The sequence below is a fragment of the Branchiostoma floridae genome, chromosome 1 (assembly GCF_000003815.2).
Source record: "Branchiostoma floridae strain S238N-H82 chromosome 1, Bfl_VNyyK, whole genome shotgun sequence".
Taxonomy (NCBI): Eukaryota; Metazoa; Chordata; class Leptocardii; order Amphioxiformes; family Branchiostomatidae; genus Branchiostoma; species Branchiostoma floridae.
Genome location: NC_049979.1, coordinates 13,182,681 through 13,197,340, shown reverse-complemented (window position 1 = coordinate 13,197,340; position 14,660 = coordinate 13,182,681). Strand labels below are relative to the sequence as shown.

The 14,660-nt window shown below is 41.6% G+C and overlaps 1 protein-coding gene across 1 annotated transcript in view; it reads right to left on the bottom strand.

Moving 5' to 3' along the window:
- Positions 1-13,608, bottom strand: part of LOC118428805 (sushi, von Willebrand factor type A, EGF and pentraxin domain-containing protein 1-like) — a 15,706-nt gene extending 2,098 nt beyond the window's left edge. Inside the window, exons 1-7 of the mRNA XM_035839023.1 lie at positions 13,594-13,608; positions 12,927-12,992; positions 7,198-7,369; positions 6,859-7,026; positions 5,158-5,328; positions 3,601-3,777; positions 3,027-3,197 (exon numbers count right to left, since the gene is read on the bottom strand). Coding sequence (XP_035694916.1) covers positions 3,027-3,197; positions 3,601-3,777; positions 5,158-5,328; positions 6,859-7,026; positions 7,198-7,369; positions 12,927-12,992; positions 13,594-13,608 — 940 coding nt within the window. The remainder of the gene's footprint in view (positions 1-3,026; positions 3,198-3,600; positions 3,778-5,157; positions 5,329-6,858; positions 7,027-7,197; positions 7,370-12,926; positions 12,993-13,593) is intronic.
- Positions 13,609-14,660: the final 1,052 nt, after the last annotated feature.

The following is a 14,660-nucleotide window of genomic DNA, read 5'->3' as shown; positions in this document are numbered from 1 at the left end:
GTAGATGCATGATGTATACGAGATAAACGTACGATCCCTTAAAAACTTTCATGGGCGACAAATATATGTGTGCACATTAATACCTTATCATTTCCCTTCTGTCCACCGAACAAAAAGTATGCCTCATGTCTGCGAGATTTGTGATCGGGAATTTGATCGTGCGTTCAACCTCGAGCGTCATCTGGAAAGAAAACACCGAGACGAGTCAGATGGTGCCTCGGGAGAAGTCGTCGTTGATGCCGAGACGGGCTCTTACCGGGAGCGCGATGTTTTCGACGACTCCGACGTGTCGTCTGAACACGATACGGACACGGTTGGTTCCGAAGATGGGAATTCGATGGTGTCACAAGATGAAGAAAGCGTCTCAGACGCCGAATCTGTGATGGGCTCCGAGCAGGGAGACTCCACAGAAGAAACCGACAGCGACCAAAGTGGTTCCGAGAGTGATACAGGGACAGATGTGTCCTCAGGGACGGTTTCATCTGATGAAAGTGACCGTACCGGCTACGACAGCGGCTACCACAGCGGTGACGAGGAGGAGTGGACACTCTATCGAGACTGGTCCATCGCACTACCTCACCAGCCAGGCGATGTTCCTCAACGTGTCATCAAACAGACGAGGCGCGCTGGCAAAAAGTTTTATCTAATAGAGTTCGCTGCGTTGCCTCGTTACAGTAATGAGATTGTACTCAGCAAGAACTGGGTCCCAGAACAGACGTTGATGAAAAAATATGGTTACCTCGTCCTGAAGTAATGTGAGGTCGCCATATTGCTTGCAGTACAATTTTTCTTTCCTAATGTGATATCATGTTTGACACATAGGACGACATGTGTGTTGGTTATGAATTCCTTAATACAATTTTGATCGCCGTCAAGTGATAGTAACGTGTTAAGAAATAAACAGGATCACCGTACACAAGTGTCTTTTGTGTTGTGTTGATATATGCCTTCATAACAGACACGTACAAGGCTACTCCAAAGCAATGATTTCCTGCATGTACATATAGATGGCATACGTCCGTACGTACATGACAACTATGCTTACCTATAACAAATATACTTACTCATTTACTCCGGAGCATACTCCGGAGCAGTTTATTTTACTCCGGAGCAGTTTATTTTACTCCGGAGCAGTTTATTTTACTCCGGAGCAACACGTATAGCTACTCCAAAGAAATGATTTACTGCATGTACATATAGATGGCATATGTCCGTACGTACATGATACATATACTAACTTATTGCAACAAATATACTTACTCATTTACTCCGGAGCATACCCCGGAGCAGTATTTTTACTCCGGAGCAGTGTTTTTACTCCGGAGCAACACATATAGTTACTCCAAAGCAATGTTTCACTGCATGTACATATTGATGGGATATGTTCGTACGTACATGACAAATATACATACTTACAACAAATATACTTACTCACTTACTCCGGAGCATACTCCGGAGTAGTTTTCTTTTACTCCGGAGCAGTTTATTTTACTCCGGAGCAGTTTTCTTTTACTCCGGAGCAGTTTCTTTTTTTTTTTTACTCCGGAGCAACACGTATTGTTACTCCAAAGCAATGTTTCACTGCATGTACATATAGATGGGATATGTTCGTACGTACATGACAAATATACATACTTACAACAAATATACTTACTCACTTACTCCGGAGCATACTCCGGAGTAGTTTTATTTTACTCCGGAGCAGTTTATTTTACTCCGGAGCAGTTTTCTTTTACTCCGGAGCAGTGTTTTTACTCCGGAGCAACACGTATAGTTACTCCAAAGCAATGTTTCACTGCATGTACATATAGATGGTATATGTTCGTACGTACATGACAAATATACATACTTACAACAAATATACTTACTCACTTACTCCGGAGCATACTCCGGAGCAGTTTTATTTTACTCCGGAGCAGTTTATTTTACTCCTGAGCAACACATATAGCTACTCTAGAATAAAGCAACCAATAAACCTAGTGAGGAGCGCATTCACCAGATTATCGACAATGCTGTTAAGATTGAGCAAGAGTTCCTGACGGAAGCTCTTCCCGTGAGGCTGATTGGGATGAATCAAGACCTGATGAAACAGTACATCGAGTTTGTCGCAGATAGGCTGCTGGGGGAACTCATGTGCAGTAAGCTTTACAACAGCGAGAACCCCTTTGACTTCATGGAGAACATTTCTCTGGAGGGAAAGACCAACTTCTTTGAGAAGAGGGTGGGGGAGTACCAGAAGATGGGCGTGATGTCCTCCTCTGAACAGCAAAAGTTCACGCTGGATGCTGACTTTTGAAAGTACAGAATAAAAGAACGGAAAAAATCAAACGGTCATTGTCATCTTTATTTTATACGATAGAGACTTAGAACCAGGCCAAATAAGGGCATGTCTATCACGATTGGGGAGGGGGAGGTTCATTTGTGGGCAGGGGGGGGGGCTATCAAAAGGTCGGCCTGACCCCTATTTTACCCCGACCAGAGATAAGGAAATACCTATTCCTCTAGATTTTGCCGTCATAACATAACCTCTGACCTGCTCCTGAATAAATTATATGTGACCTATGACCTGCGCCTGAATACATAATATCTGACCTCTGACCTGCGCCTGAATACATCATGTCTGACCTCTGACCTACGCCTGAATACATTATATCTGACCTCTAACCTGCGCCTGAATAAATCATATTTGACCTCTGACCTGCTATACCTGAATACATTATATGTGACCCCTGACCTGCTCCTTCTTGCTCCTGAATAATATTAGTGATCCTGTTGACTATATACTACTCTCATGTTATTTTCTTGGACCAGTAAGCCCCCAAACACGCAAACGCCTGTCGGTATGATTATGTTCATTTTCGAATCAGTCCAACATACGGTCCACAGATTATTTTCAGGTCCAGTTTTTCTGGGCCAAGAGGAAAGCCGGTTTTGTCCAGTACCCACCCCAAGTTACTACTACTAATAAAATTGTAATGTTGATGAGGCCAAATTACTTTGCAAAGGTATAAGGTCGTGGAACTCACGGACACAGGCGGGTTCTGTCCCGCTCCACGTCTGGTCGTCCTGACACGTCAGCGTGCTGCTGCCCACGATCTCGTACCCAGTGATACACATGAAGGTGACCTCGTCCATGAAGGCGGTCCCTCCAAACTTCATTCCATTTGGTGGCACGGTGAGCGGCGGACATTGTGCCTCTGGTTATAACATATCTTAGTTTATAGTAGCTGTGCAACACTTCACTGACACAGCATTTACATGAACAAATTATATTACTTGCCTGTTTTGTTGGACAAATTCTAAAAGGCAACATATATAGAATGAGAAGGTACCAGAAAAGAACAAAATGAAGACAGTGCGTTATTCGAAGACACTCAAGACACACAGCCCGGTGACGAGCTTCAGCAGTACATTGTATTTGTATATCGGAGCGCCAGGAGGTTGGCCGATTTTAAAGTCGACAAAGGCTTCGCGTATTTTGCGCCCTGTCATGTTTTATAATAATGAAGAATTATTATAAATACATAGAAATCGCGCAATGATAGGGAAAGCACCGACATATTACTACTGCTGAGAAAAGGGGGAGAGAGAGCGACTTACTGATGCAAACAGGCTGCGATCCGGTCCACTGCTGCGTCTCCTGGCAGGTTCGGGAGGTACTGCCCTGCAGCAGGTATCCAGGGTTACAGGAGAACGACACCGTGCAGCCCACGTCACGACCATTGTTCCCGTCAATACTGCCCAACGAAGGCGCCTCTAACCAGGAGCACTGTTTCACTGTGGAAAGCAGTCAATGGTATAAAGGTTATATTTTGGGTAGCTGTCATGTACATGTGTTTATGTCTGTCTGTCAATACAATAACTATATGTATAGAGAGACAGTAGGCTATGTCTTATACTTATGTGAGTAGGTCGTAAGCGGTATCTCACTGGTTTGCGACTGTATATTGCGGTACGTTTGTGAATTTGTCATAAATTTTCCATTGCGGTTACACTGATGTGCGACGAATTTATTAAAAATCGTAGTGTCGTCACTTCACCACAAACTTATTTAAAATATTAAATGGAGTTCCACGAACCCATACCTTTGCCAAATAAACAAGAGTTATTATAAAGAATGTCTGGTTTTGAGACTTTATACATTGTGGGTGTTATGATGGCCCTGTCCTATTGTAGAGGTCCTTAAAGCATTCCACCAAATATCATTAACATCCATCAACAACATCTCGAGTTATCTTGTTCACCGCCAAACGCACTTACGTACAAAGCTCTTTGGGGACCAGAAGAAAAACGCCAGGTACACCATTTTTGAACTTGATCTTCCTGTTTGTGACTCCTACCTATTCACCAAATATCAATAATATCCATTAACAACATCTCGAGTTATCTTGTTCACAGACAAACGCACTTACTTACAAAGCTCCCGGGGACCAGTAGGAAAACGTCAGGTACACCATTTTCAAACTTGACCTTCCTTTCTACAACTGCTACACACCTACCAAATATCATCAAAATCCATTCACAACGTTTTTAGTTATATGCTGTTAACCTACATAGGCCCAAAAAGTCCTGGCTAAACCGTTTCCATAACCTTCTGCCCTTTTGGCGGAGGCAACAATGCATCAAAAAGAGATATGCAATGATGAAAAGATGTTCACTGATGATACTCAGTGTAACATAACACACTAAGAAATTAGCGTATTGTAGCATAGATATGGGCAAAGATCATCGCTGCCTGATGTCGTGGAGCCCCAACGACCACTGTGGTCATGGGCCGTGTGTGAGTGAGTGAGCATAAATATTAGTTACAGAAATGTTATCGTGTAAAGACTAGTTACAGAAATGACCAAAGTGAACGTGAAGTGAGATAAGCCCTCAAGCTTGTTATGGAACTGCAGGGCTGTTTTTGTTAAAATATTTAACAGAGGATAACTCAACAAAGGGTTAGCAGCCAGACTTTGGTATGTAGGTAGCTGTAATGATGATTGACACCAAAGATGACAAGTATGCAGATCAGTTATAATTTACATAAAATTGAGGAGGCTATCTAAACATGTGACTTATGTAATTCAGAAAGAGAGAAGCATCGACAGATGTAGATAATGCAAATGAAGTGTTTTTGTCTTGCAACATCCGGTCCCAGTGTGTACTACTCACAGACACAGTCCGGCTGGATCCCGGTCCAGGTCCCGTCCGACAGACACGTGCGTGAGAAGCTGCCTCTCAGCTCGTACCCGGGATGACAGAAGAAGGTGACGGAGCTGAGGTAGGAGGTGTCTCCGGAGGAGTCTCCGTTGGTAGGAGGCGGCAGCGGCGGGCATTCTACGGCTGGGGAAGGAATCATATTAAGTAAGTACTTTTATCCAACTCAGCCAGTCACCCCTGTTTAGCCTATTTGTACTGAACGAGTAACACGTCAAGCCTATTCATAATTCCCTCAAGTATAGTCATCATTGCCTCTATCAAATGGTTTCCAAATTCTTGTTAGCTGTGAAACTACTGACATTCATATTCATATTCCAGCCATACCACAGGTATGGTGAAATGTATTGTTATCTTTCAGTCCATACATAGATTGAAATATGTTGTCTTTTGTCATGTTTCTTCTCCTTCGTCTTCTCCTGCCAAATCTTCAAATAGATTCAACTATTTCATCTTTGGACCAAATGAGCTAAAATTCGGCATGGAGAAGGACATAGCAAATACCCTCAGGCTTAGTTTTTTTTGTCATTTTTAGACCCAAAATAAAACTTTTGGACCCCTGTACTCTGGTATTACAACCTAATGACCTGACTTTTGGTACAAAACTGCATTGGACATACGAGGGGCGTTCAATAAGTAATGCTCCTGAACCACTTCCAGTTGTCTGATCTAGATGAAATGCTGCATGTGTAATGATTTATATCTCTATGGGTTATGTTGCAAAAATCAGCTAGGAGCTAATTGCGGTTTCTGATGTACTGGTGTTTGAACTGAGTCAGGTGTGAAATGGAGCCAGGTGTGAAATGAGCCAGTTGAGTGTCGCGCAGTGATCCCGTTTTTGTATTTGAAAGGACGCACACCAAAGCAGACTTTTGATGAAATGATCAGAAACTTTGGTGATGATGCCCCATCATATGACTTTGTAAAACGCTGGCATCGTGAATTCAAACATGGCCGGAAGTCTGTGGAAACAGCTCCCAGACCTGGTCGTCCCTCTTCTGTGGGTCCTTCAACAGATGAGGCATCTGTTGAAGGACCAACCTGAGGTGTTCTACAAAAATGGTGTCCAGAGCTGCATCATAGGATGGGAGAAACGCATAACTCTGGGTGGTTCCTATGTAATGAAAGACTAATAACTGTGTCAAGTTTCATTAATCTCCTGCTATGGGAAATGGGTCAGGGGCATTACTTATTGAACGCCCCTCGTAATATGCTCCCAGGGCCCCGTCAACACTTTTGCACATATCACATAAATATGAGTTATTTTTGGATATCTATAAAATATAACCTTCTTGGCGAAGATAATACTGAACAGAGATAAAACAATGATCTACAAAATCACAATTATAAATATTTCACGGAAGTATGAGGTCTCCTGGCTGACTTGTTTGTTGTTGTCTTTGTTTGCTACATGTGAAAAGTGCATTATTGGCAGTCAGATATTCTCCAGGACACCAAACCGACAAAAAGTCTTCATGGCACAACTTGTCGACAGTGAAAAAAAATATCTTTCCGACATTAACATCTCCAAGTTCAACTCTTCTTATTTTCACCTGTAGTTAAACGAAATCATCACCCAGAGAATGGTTTTATTGCCATTCTTGTTCTTTTTACGTCATATATGTTTTTATTCAAACGCTAATACTCAAAACATACCTGCACAAGTCGGCAGGGAGCTGCTCCATGTGTTGTCAGTTTGGCAGGTGAGAGAGGTTGTTCTCGGCTCGTACCCAGGATCACAGACGACATTGATGACGTCTTCTGTGTATGCTCCTCCATACAAAGCTCCGTTGGCGACGGGGGTGAGCGCAGGGCAATGTCCGCCTGGAGGTATGTTAAGTCATAGAGATGATAAAACCTGTGCAACGTTGATTTCGTATGGTTTATATGAACGAAGATTCCCTGTTCCTATATCCTAATTTGCATAGTACTGTATGTCAATGTATGTTCCATCAAATCTAATCACTCCCGGGCTTGATGAAGTCTGCTACTCACGTGTACAGTAAGGACTCGATCCCGTCCAGTATCCATCATCACCACACGTCCTTGTGCGTTCACCGACCAGTTCATACCCGGGTTTGCAGGAGTACGTGGCCCTGGCGCCATACCCGTTGGACTGGTGGGACACGACTCCGTTGATAGGGGGATCCGGACTGCGACAGGTAACCTCTGCATGGGTAGAGTAATGAGTACTAATAAAATCAGTATACCGTGACAAACAATTTGATCTTATGATATGCTTTTTTTCTGATGACATTTTCTTGATGGCATATTATCAGAAAAAAAAAGCAGATTATGAGCCCTGAAATAGCGTTTTGCTGTGATCATTTTGCAATATACAGAATATGCTATGGCAGGTGCTTCGTACGATATATAAGACTGGGGTTTAAGGCAGACAAGCAAAAAATGATGTACAGTCACTTTGTTGCCATTTCTAAGTCACCAACGTAAGAGACAAATGGTAAATGGAAACTGAACTGGTTTCGCAACAAGATCCAACAAAGCCCTTCTGGCATACGCATCTTGCTTCTGCATAGTTATAGGTGCCTTGGTTCCCAGTGCAAGGATCTTCGGGAGCACAATTTCTGAGTTCAGAGGATTGGCCCGAGCATTCAGAACCACCACAAGAGCTCTTTGTCTTCTCCGAACGTGTGTACATCTCTGTGCCGCTGTAAGGGAACAAAGAACCTATATTTGCAATGAATTCAACTTGCAGCCCTCTGGACAGAAACTTTGCACCAAAGATAGAGTGTATACGAAGGTGTCAAAAAGTAATCTTATAACAGGCTCATTTTTAATCGAATGGGTTGAAATTTGGCACAAAGCTAAAGGTAAATGCATATCACTCGTTCTCATTGAAATGAAAAAAAAATGGCTTATTTTTCAGTAAAACCTTCCTGATTGTCAAGGAAAATTCCTCTTTTAACCATAGCCAAAAAGTGGAAACGTACCCATTGGTTTTGTATTACAGGGAAGGTAACAAACGTTACCGGTAACGTCTATTACAACAGTAAACATTACCCATTTTCTTCGAAATGATTGATATTCTTGGCTATATCATTTAGATATCAAGTGGACGTCCCTAGGGACTTTTCAAAAGTAGGCAGCAGTTTTAAACCAGGTCAGATAGAAAGCGTATAAGGCGTCGAACAATGGTAACGTTTGTTACAGCCATTTCTGTACAACATTTTGTTACGCAAGGTGGGATGGAAATGGCAGTCAACGACCCTTTCTTGTTTCTTTAGAAAGCCAGGAAAACTGTAAAGCGTCACAGAAACAGCTACTATTTGGCTACTTTTTGAATTCTTCTTGACCCTTCAGGCGACAGCCATTTTTTAGGGGGTGAAATCCCACCCGTGGCTACAATAATCTTCCAAGCCATCAACCAACATGAATGTTGTGGTGCATTTTTTGTAAACATTACAGGGATTGTGGAAAAACGAAGGAACCAGTGATGCTGTCTATAATTTGCCCCATATCAAGTCGTAAAGGCAGGCGACAGCATTTTCTATATTTCAATGAGTACGAGCCATATATACTGTTCAGATGGAATATCTAGACATTTTTCGCGTTCATCACGTAATGAGTGAATGAGTTAAATGGATTTGAAAATATTTTCTTATCGCGCTTCTTCTTCTTCTTCTTCTCCTTTTTCTTTCTCTCTAGTTATGCAAATGATTTCCACATCTACATGATATATGTTTGGTTATAGACACATTTAACTAACTTACACAGGTCAAGACGTTGATAGTCCTATCATTATTATCAGTTATATGAATTATGGCACTGTTGTATTAATTATGCAAATTAGGAACACATTTGCATAATCTGTATTTGTTTATGTTCCACCTACCATAAACTACATATTTTACATACATGTATTTGGGTCATACAATGGAAATCAATGCAAATTTTTCTCATTGAAAAAGTTTAAGCTTTGTTCCAACACTAAAAAGGAACTCACCATAAATGTTCGGCCGAACACTCCGACCTTCTTCAGATGAAATGACTCGCTGCACTAATCCGGAAATCGGATGACATCAGGTAGCAGCGAATCATAAATGGCGGGAAGGCGAAATCTGTCACCATCACGGTTCAACGAGGGTTGATGTGCCCTAATGTAAATAGCCTCTTTGACGCCCCTCACGAACCAATCCAATCCAATCTCAGTACAACAAATTTATGGTGAGTTCATTTTTAGTGTTGGAATCTACCAACACAGATGAGCTTTCACAGATGATAGATTTTCCTCATTAATTATGCGAATTAAATCCTAATTTGCATAATTTATACTTCATTTTGTACATCTTTGTCCACGCTAATAACGGCATACTAAATATTACGGAAATCCGTCGTTCCTTTCTTTGGTTATTTTCTTCGAAAGTTTTTGACAAAAGTTCCAGAGCAAGCTGCTAGGGTGTCAAAACCTATGCAATTTTGTCCTTACATCACAAGATATCTGCCACCAAAATACATGTATCAAAACCATAGCACGTCCAAGTCAAAAGATATAAAAAACGTTCTGCAGTCACATACCAGGGGCCAAAATTCTGAACATTGTTTCCCCTCCTGCGCCTTATTTCCCGGTAAGTCCTTTCCACGACGGCTTCGGCGTCAGAATCCTTCTTTTGCGCATATCGGTTTTTCTATTGTCGTTTCGGGACATTTTTAACGTTACATTTCAGCCATGCCATGGGTATGGTGAAACACATTGTATTCGTAATGATTCAGCTCCGACGCTCCTAGACTAAATGAACTAAAATTTGGCACGATACCATCGGACGTTTCCACTTTTTTATATCTGCTTGTAGAATGATTTTATTGATTTTTTTGTCATTTTTAGACCCCCTTCACACTGGTATTACAACCGAATGACCTGAAATTTGTACAGAGGTGCCTTGATCATTTACCCATATAAATTCACTAACACTATTTGCATACAGTACAACAAAATGCAAGCTTAATTTTGCAATTTTTGGCCATTATTTTTACCAAAAATGTACACCTTTGGTTCCTGTAAGCAAGTGTATGAACGGGGAAGGAGTCGGATTGGAGTACATTAGATCAAAATCAGAGCTTGTAATAGTGGAATAGAGGGTAGAGCAGGGGCAAAGTTTTCCGGGGACAGAAGAAACTACTTTTCAACTTCAAGAATAAAATCTTGACGTAGTAGGTAGCACAGAGTTGTAGTAAGAGTAAGAATTCTTGTCAGGCAGAGTCAAAGTATCAAAATATTTTGAATTCCCCTTGGGCTTGTTGATAAGTTTCAGTTACGGTACATGCATACTTGGTTTTTACTTTCATGAATAAAAGACAAAAAAATGAAGACTGCAGTTTTAGACTGCTATTTCCAATTTAGCCCAAACAGGATGGTACATATCATATTCATAATTACAATGTCACCTTTTGTCAATAATCCTAATTTTGATATACTACTACCATTCATTTCAAGGTTTTTTTTTAAATCCAGTTTTGGACGGGTGATGATTCAAAATTCAATTTTTTTAGAGGACGTGGTTTTGGACTGGTCTATTCTATCTTTTCACATGGGGTGAACTGGGAGCCGGATCCATTTTGAGGCTAAAGTGTGATTAGTAGAAGTAATTTTTAAGCAGAAGTGTTTGCAGTCTATAGTTGCACGGGAAGGGAATGGCTAAAATATGCTGTTTTTGCTCTCGAGCAAATGTCTGCCTTTCTAGTTTATTTATTCATTTTCGTCAGCAAAATCATTCGTTTTAACAGCCTACGATTGACAAAATGTACATGGGACTTGTAGTCATGAATTTTTGGATCACCTCCTCGATTCAAATGTGTTAATTCATGTAGCTTCAGTTTCAGCTAAGCACGCCATCCTTTGGGCAGCATATACATGAGATTTGAGTGTTTCGGCCTTACGTCTATGCCTTTCATGTTTTATGTTACATTTCTCTCAAGCTAGTGCAGGGATTACATTTCATATCTATAAGGGTAGGTCTTACGTAAGACCTCTGTCCACATTTCCTGAGTGGTACCAGTATATGAGCCTGCTCTGCCATGAGTCATTGTTCATTGCTGCGCCATTCTGTCCTCCATTGTACTGTGATGAGACATTGCTAAATTTTTGCTGCGCTATACTGTCCTCAATTGTACGAAGGTGTATTGAGAACTCTGTTCCCATTTCCAGGACAGTATGGGAAACAGTTATGTTTTTTCCCTCCATCCCACTGAATAGGTGTGTAACATTGTTCTTGTCCCCATAAAATGCACACTTTATTTAGTCCTTTACGACAGGTTTGTGTTCACCCTATTTACCAAGTGATGACGCCAATATACGCCAAATGTATGGCCAAAGTCCAAACCCTGTCACTATCGGGACATGCGCACAACATATTACAGTACGTGTAATAATGTAAAATGCAAATAAATATAATAAATTGCAATTGAACTGTTGTCCCAATTGTCATGATTCGCACACGCTCCCGCGTCTAGAAACCCAGTGCTGAACCTTGTTCCTAACCTCGGAAAGGTGCGAAATGCACACTCCTAGGCCGGCTACTCTCCTTTGGCCAGCTTATGAATCTATCTTATCCTACCGTGGGATCTGCTTGAAGATTAACTTGTTTCAGCACTCTCCAGTGCTAAACTCGCGTTGGGTCGGTGGCGGGCCAATTCAAAGGTCATTCAGCACTTGTTGCCCAGTGCTGAAACCGCCATCAGCACTGGAATCGAGTGCTGAATTACAAAAGCCTTCCGAACTAGACTTATCAGTACATGTACATGTACTAAGAAACCTTCAGCTCCGGACAACGAGTGATGTTGTCTTTTCAGCACCGGAACGGTCTTCAAACCAGTGCTGAAGTATTTCCAGCACTGGAGTGTCCCCCGAGTGTTGAGAGCGGAACTTGACGTAGATTCGAATTAAAAGATAAGTTACTGCCAAACAAACCCCAGTTGTGTCATTCAATTCGATGTGTAATAAACTGAATAAGACCCGTCATGTAGAAGGAATATATTCTACAAGCATGGATTGGGTCGGGGGATAGTGGTGGCCAAGATTTCTGACGGCTATCCCGGCCACTACTATCCCCGACCCAACCTCTGCTTAGAGAATAGAAATGATAGACATCATTGAAAAAGTACTGAGAGCGGTACGATAGATGTCTTAAAAAGGATTATTAACAACTTTATTGAATGTAATTGGGATAGATACAGCCCTTCTATCTGGGAATGATTTGGGTGGCCATGAGAAGGGCCTGGGTGCAGAATGTTCGGCAGCGGTTTCCATTGAAAACCGCAACATCGCAACACTGGGCACTCGGTTTCCAGTCTGACGCCAGCTTTCCCCGTGCTGAGAGCGCTTAAGAACTGACGAACATTCAGCACTGGAAGAGAGTGATGAAAAAGGAGGAAACTTTCGTAGTTAGTTTTGCCTCGCCCGTATATTTCCGACGTGCAGGTAGACACTATGTACTTTCACTAAGAACTAACCACAGGCCAAGTATCAGCACAACCCAACGAGGCATTCTTGAGTATACGCCGACTCATATTCCACCAGGCAAAACATTATCTTCTGATAAAAGTAAAAAAGTCATATGTGGGAACAAAGAAACCGACAGGAACGCTCTAAATGTCAGTCAATCTTACTTTCTACCACATGGCGAGCTGCAAGAGCCACTACGTTGCCAATCACCCCAGTCACAGTTGACCGGTGAACAGGAAGGGGGGCTTCGACGTCGGCGTCGTACCCTGAAGCCACCCTCTGATGACCCCAGCAGTAGAAGGGCGGTTGCCAAAACTACGTAGAGTTTCATCTGAAAAAAAGACAAAAGTTAGTATCAGATTTCAGATTAACTCTGGGTTGAAATATATGCAACCCTAGCCTACATGGTCTTGTACTATAGTTGTTGGGTATAGTAGTATTTGAAAAGGATATATAGGATGTATTTGATGTTCCATGCCATGGTATTTGGACATTAGTGGGCATCTTAATCGTCAAAGCCTGTCCTTTTGCTGCAGAGATTATATAAAAAAAGACAGATTTTAAAAAATAGATACGAACTTACCCCTTGCTTTTGCTGCGTTTAATCACATACGGGAGCATGTGTTCACTGCAGAGAGCCGCGGCGGCGGTGACACTGGTTTACATGTCTAACTTCCGACATTGGCCCAAAGAAATCAGGTGACTTTATATAAGTTGTCCAAGGGTCATACTGATAAGAAGTTTGGTAGTCAGCAGGAAAGTATCAACATACACAGTGTAAGTTACACAGTGTATTTACTTTGCCTTCCCGAAGGCAGAGTTGAGTGGTGAACAACTTAAAAGCATTAATGCGTATCTAAGGTGTATCAGACGTCTCATTACGGGCGAATACTAAATACAGTACAAGGCTGCATAATCGGTGTGGCTCCCACGTTTGCCATCGCCATGGTGTCTCCATGGTAGTGGAAATTTCAACGGCATCACAAGGCGCGTAAGAAAGGTAAGAGCTGGGACCGCCATAGTACCTTTCAAAGTTTCTGTGACAGTCACTGTTTCTTTAAAATCATATTTTCTTCTTAATATGGACAAAAGAAGCATCATATGGTTATGTGCCAATAATGATAAAATGTACCGAAATGGTAGCACGATCTGATTGTGCAGATGCAGAGAAAAGACCAATAACATATGATATGACTTGTTTCGTTCTTTTCCCACGCATCGAGGCTGGAAAATCACTCAAGGAACTTTTGTCATGCTTGTAAGTGTATATCCTGTATCAGCAGACATCGAAAACTACGCTAGTCAGGAAATACTGTACTGTGGACTGCTTATGCAAGAAAATTCGTTATCCGTATGTACAAGCAAACGCCAATGTCAATGATTTTGTGTACAAAAGGCGTACCTGCTGGGCGTCTGATGTAATCGTCAGCCTAGAAACGCAAGGACGCAGCTCTGCTGTATGATGTTGTGGTGACAAAGTACAACTATGTCCAAGTCTTCTCTATATAGTTATGTACTTGTGATACATTAGTGTTAATGTTAACAGTACGTTGTCATTAGTGCATTACGTAGTCAATAAATCGTCAATGAAAGACACGTAACCGGTCGATACCAGGTGACAAATCAATGTGACATGAAGTTATTTTTCCTACTCTTGCCCGACATTCTCATTAAGTGAACCTATCAGTGAACATTACATTTGTTACCTTCGCCGAAGGTTATATTTTGGGTAGCGTTTGTGTGTGTGTGTGTGGGGGGGGGGTTATTTGCATAATTAATGAGAAAATCCTATAATGTCATTGTGGTAAATGACGTAAACATCTTACTTTTAGCATTTGGAAGTTATGTACAGGTGAACATCGTTAACCATTAATTATGCAAATGAGGTCCTAATTTTAAAAAAATTATCAGAAAAGGCGATAAAAGCCTTCTTTATTAACTTAGATTGTGTCCATCTATTGTTTGGTGGAGGAGATGATCAAGTTATATGATTTATGCA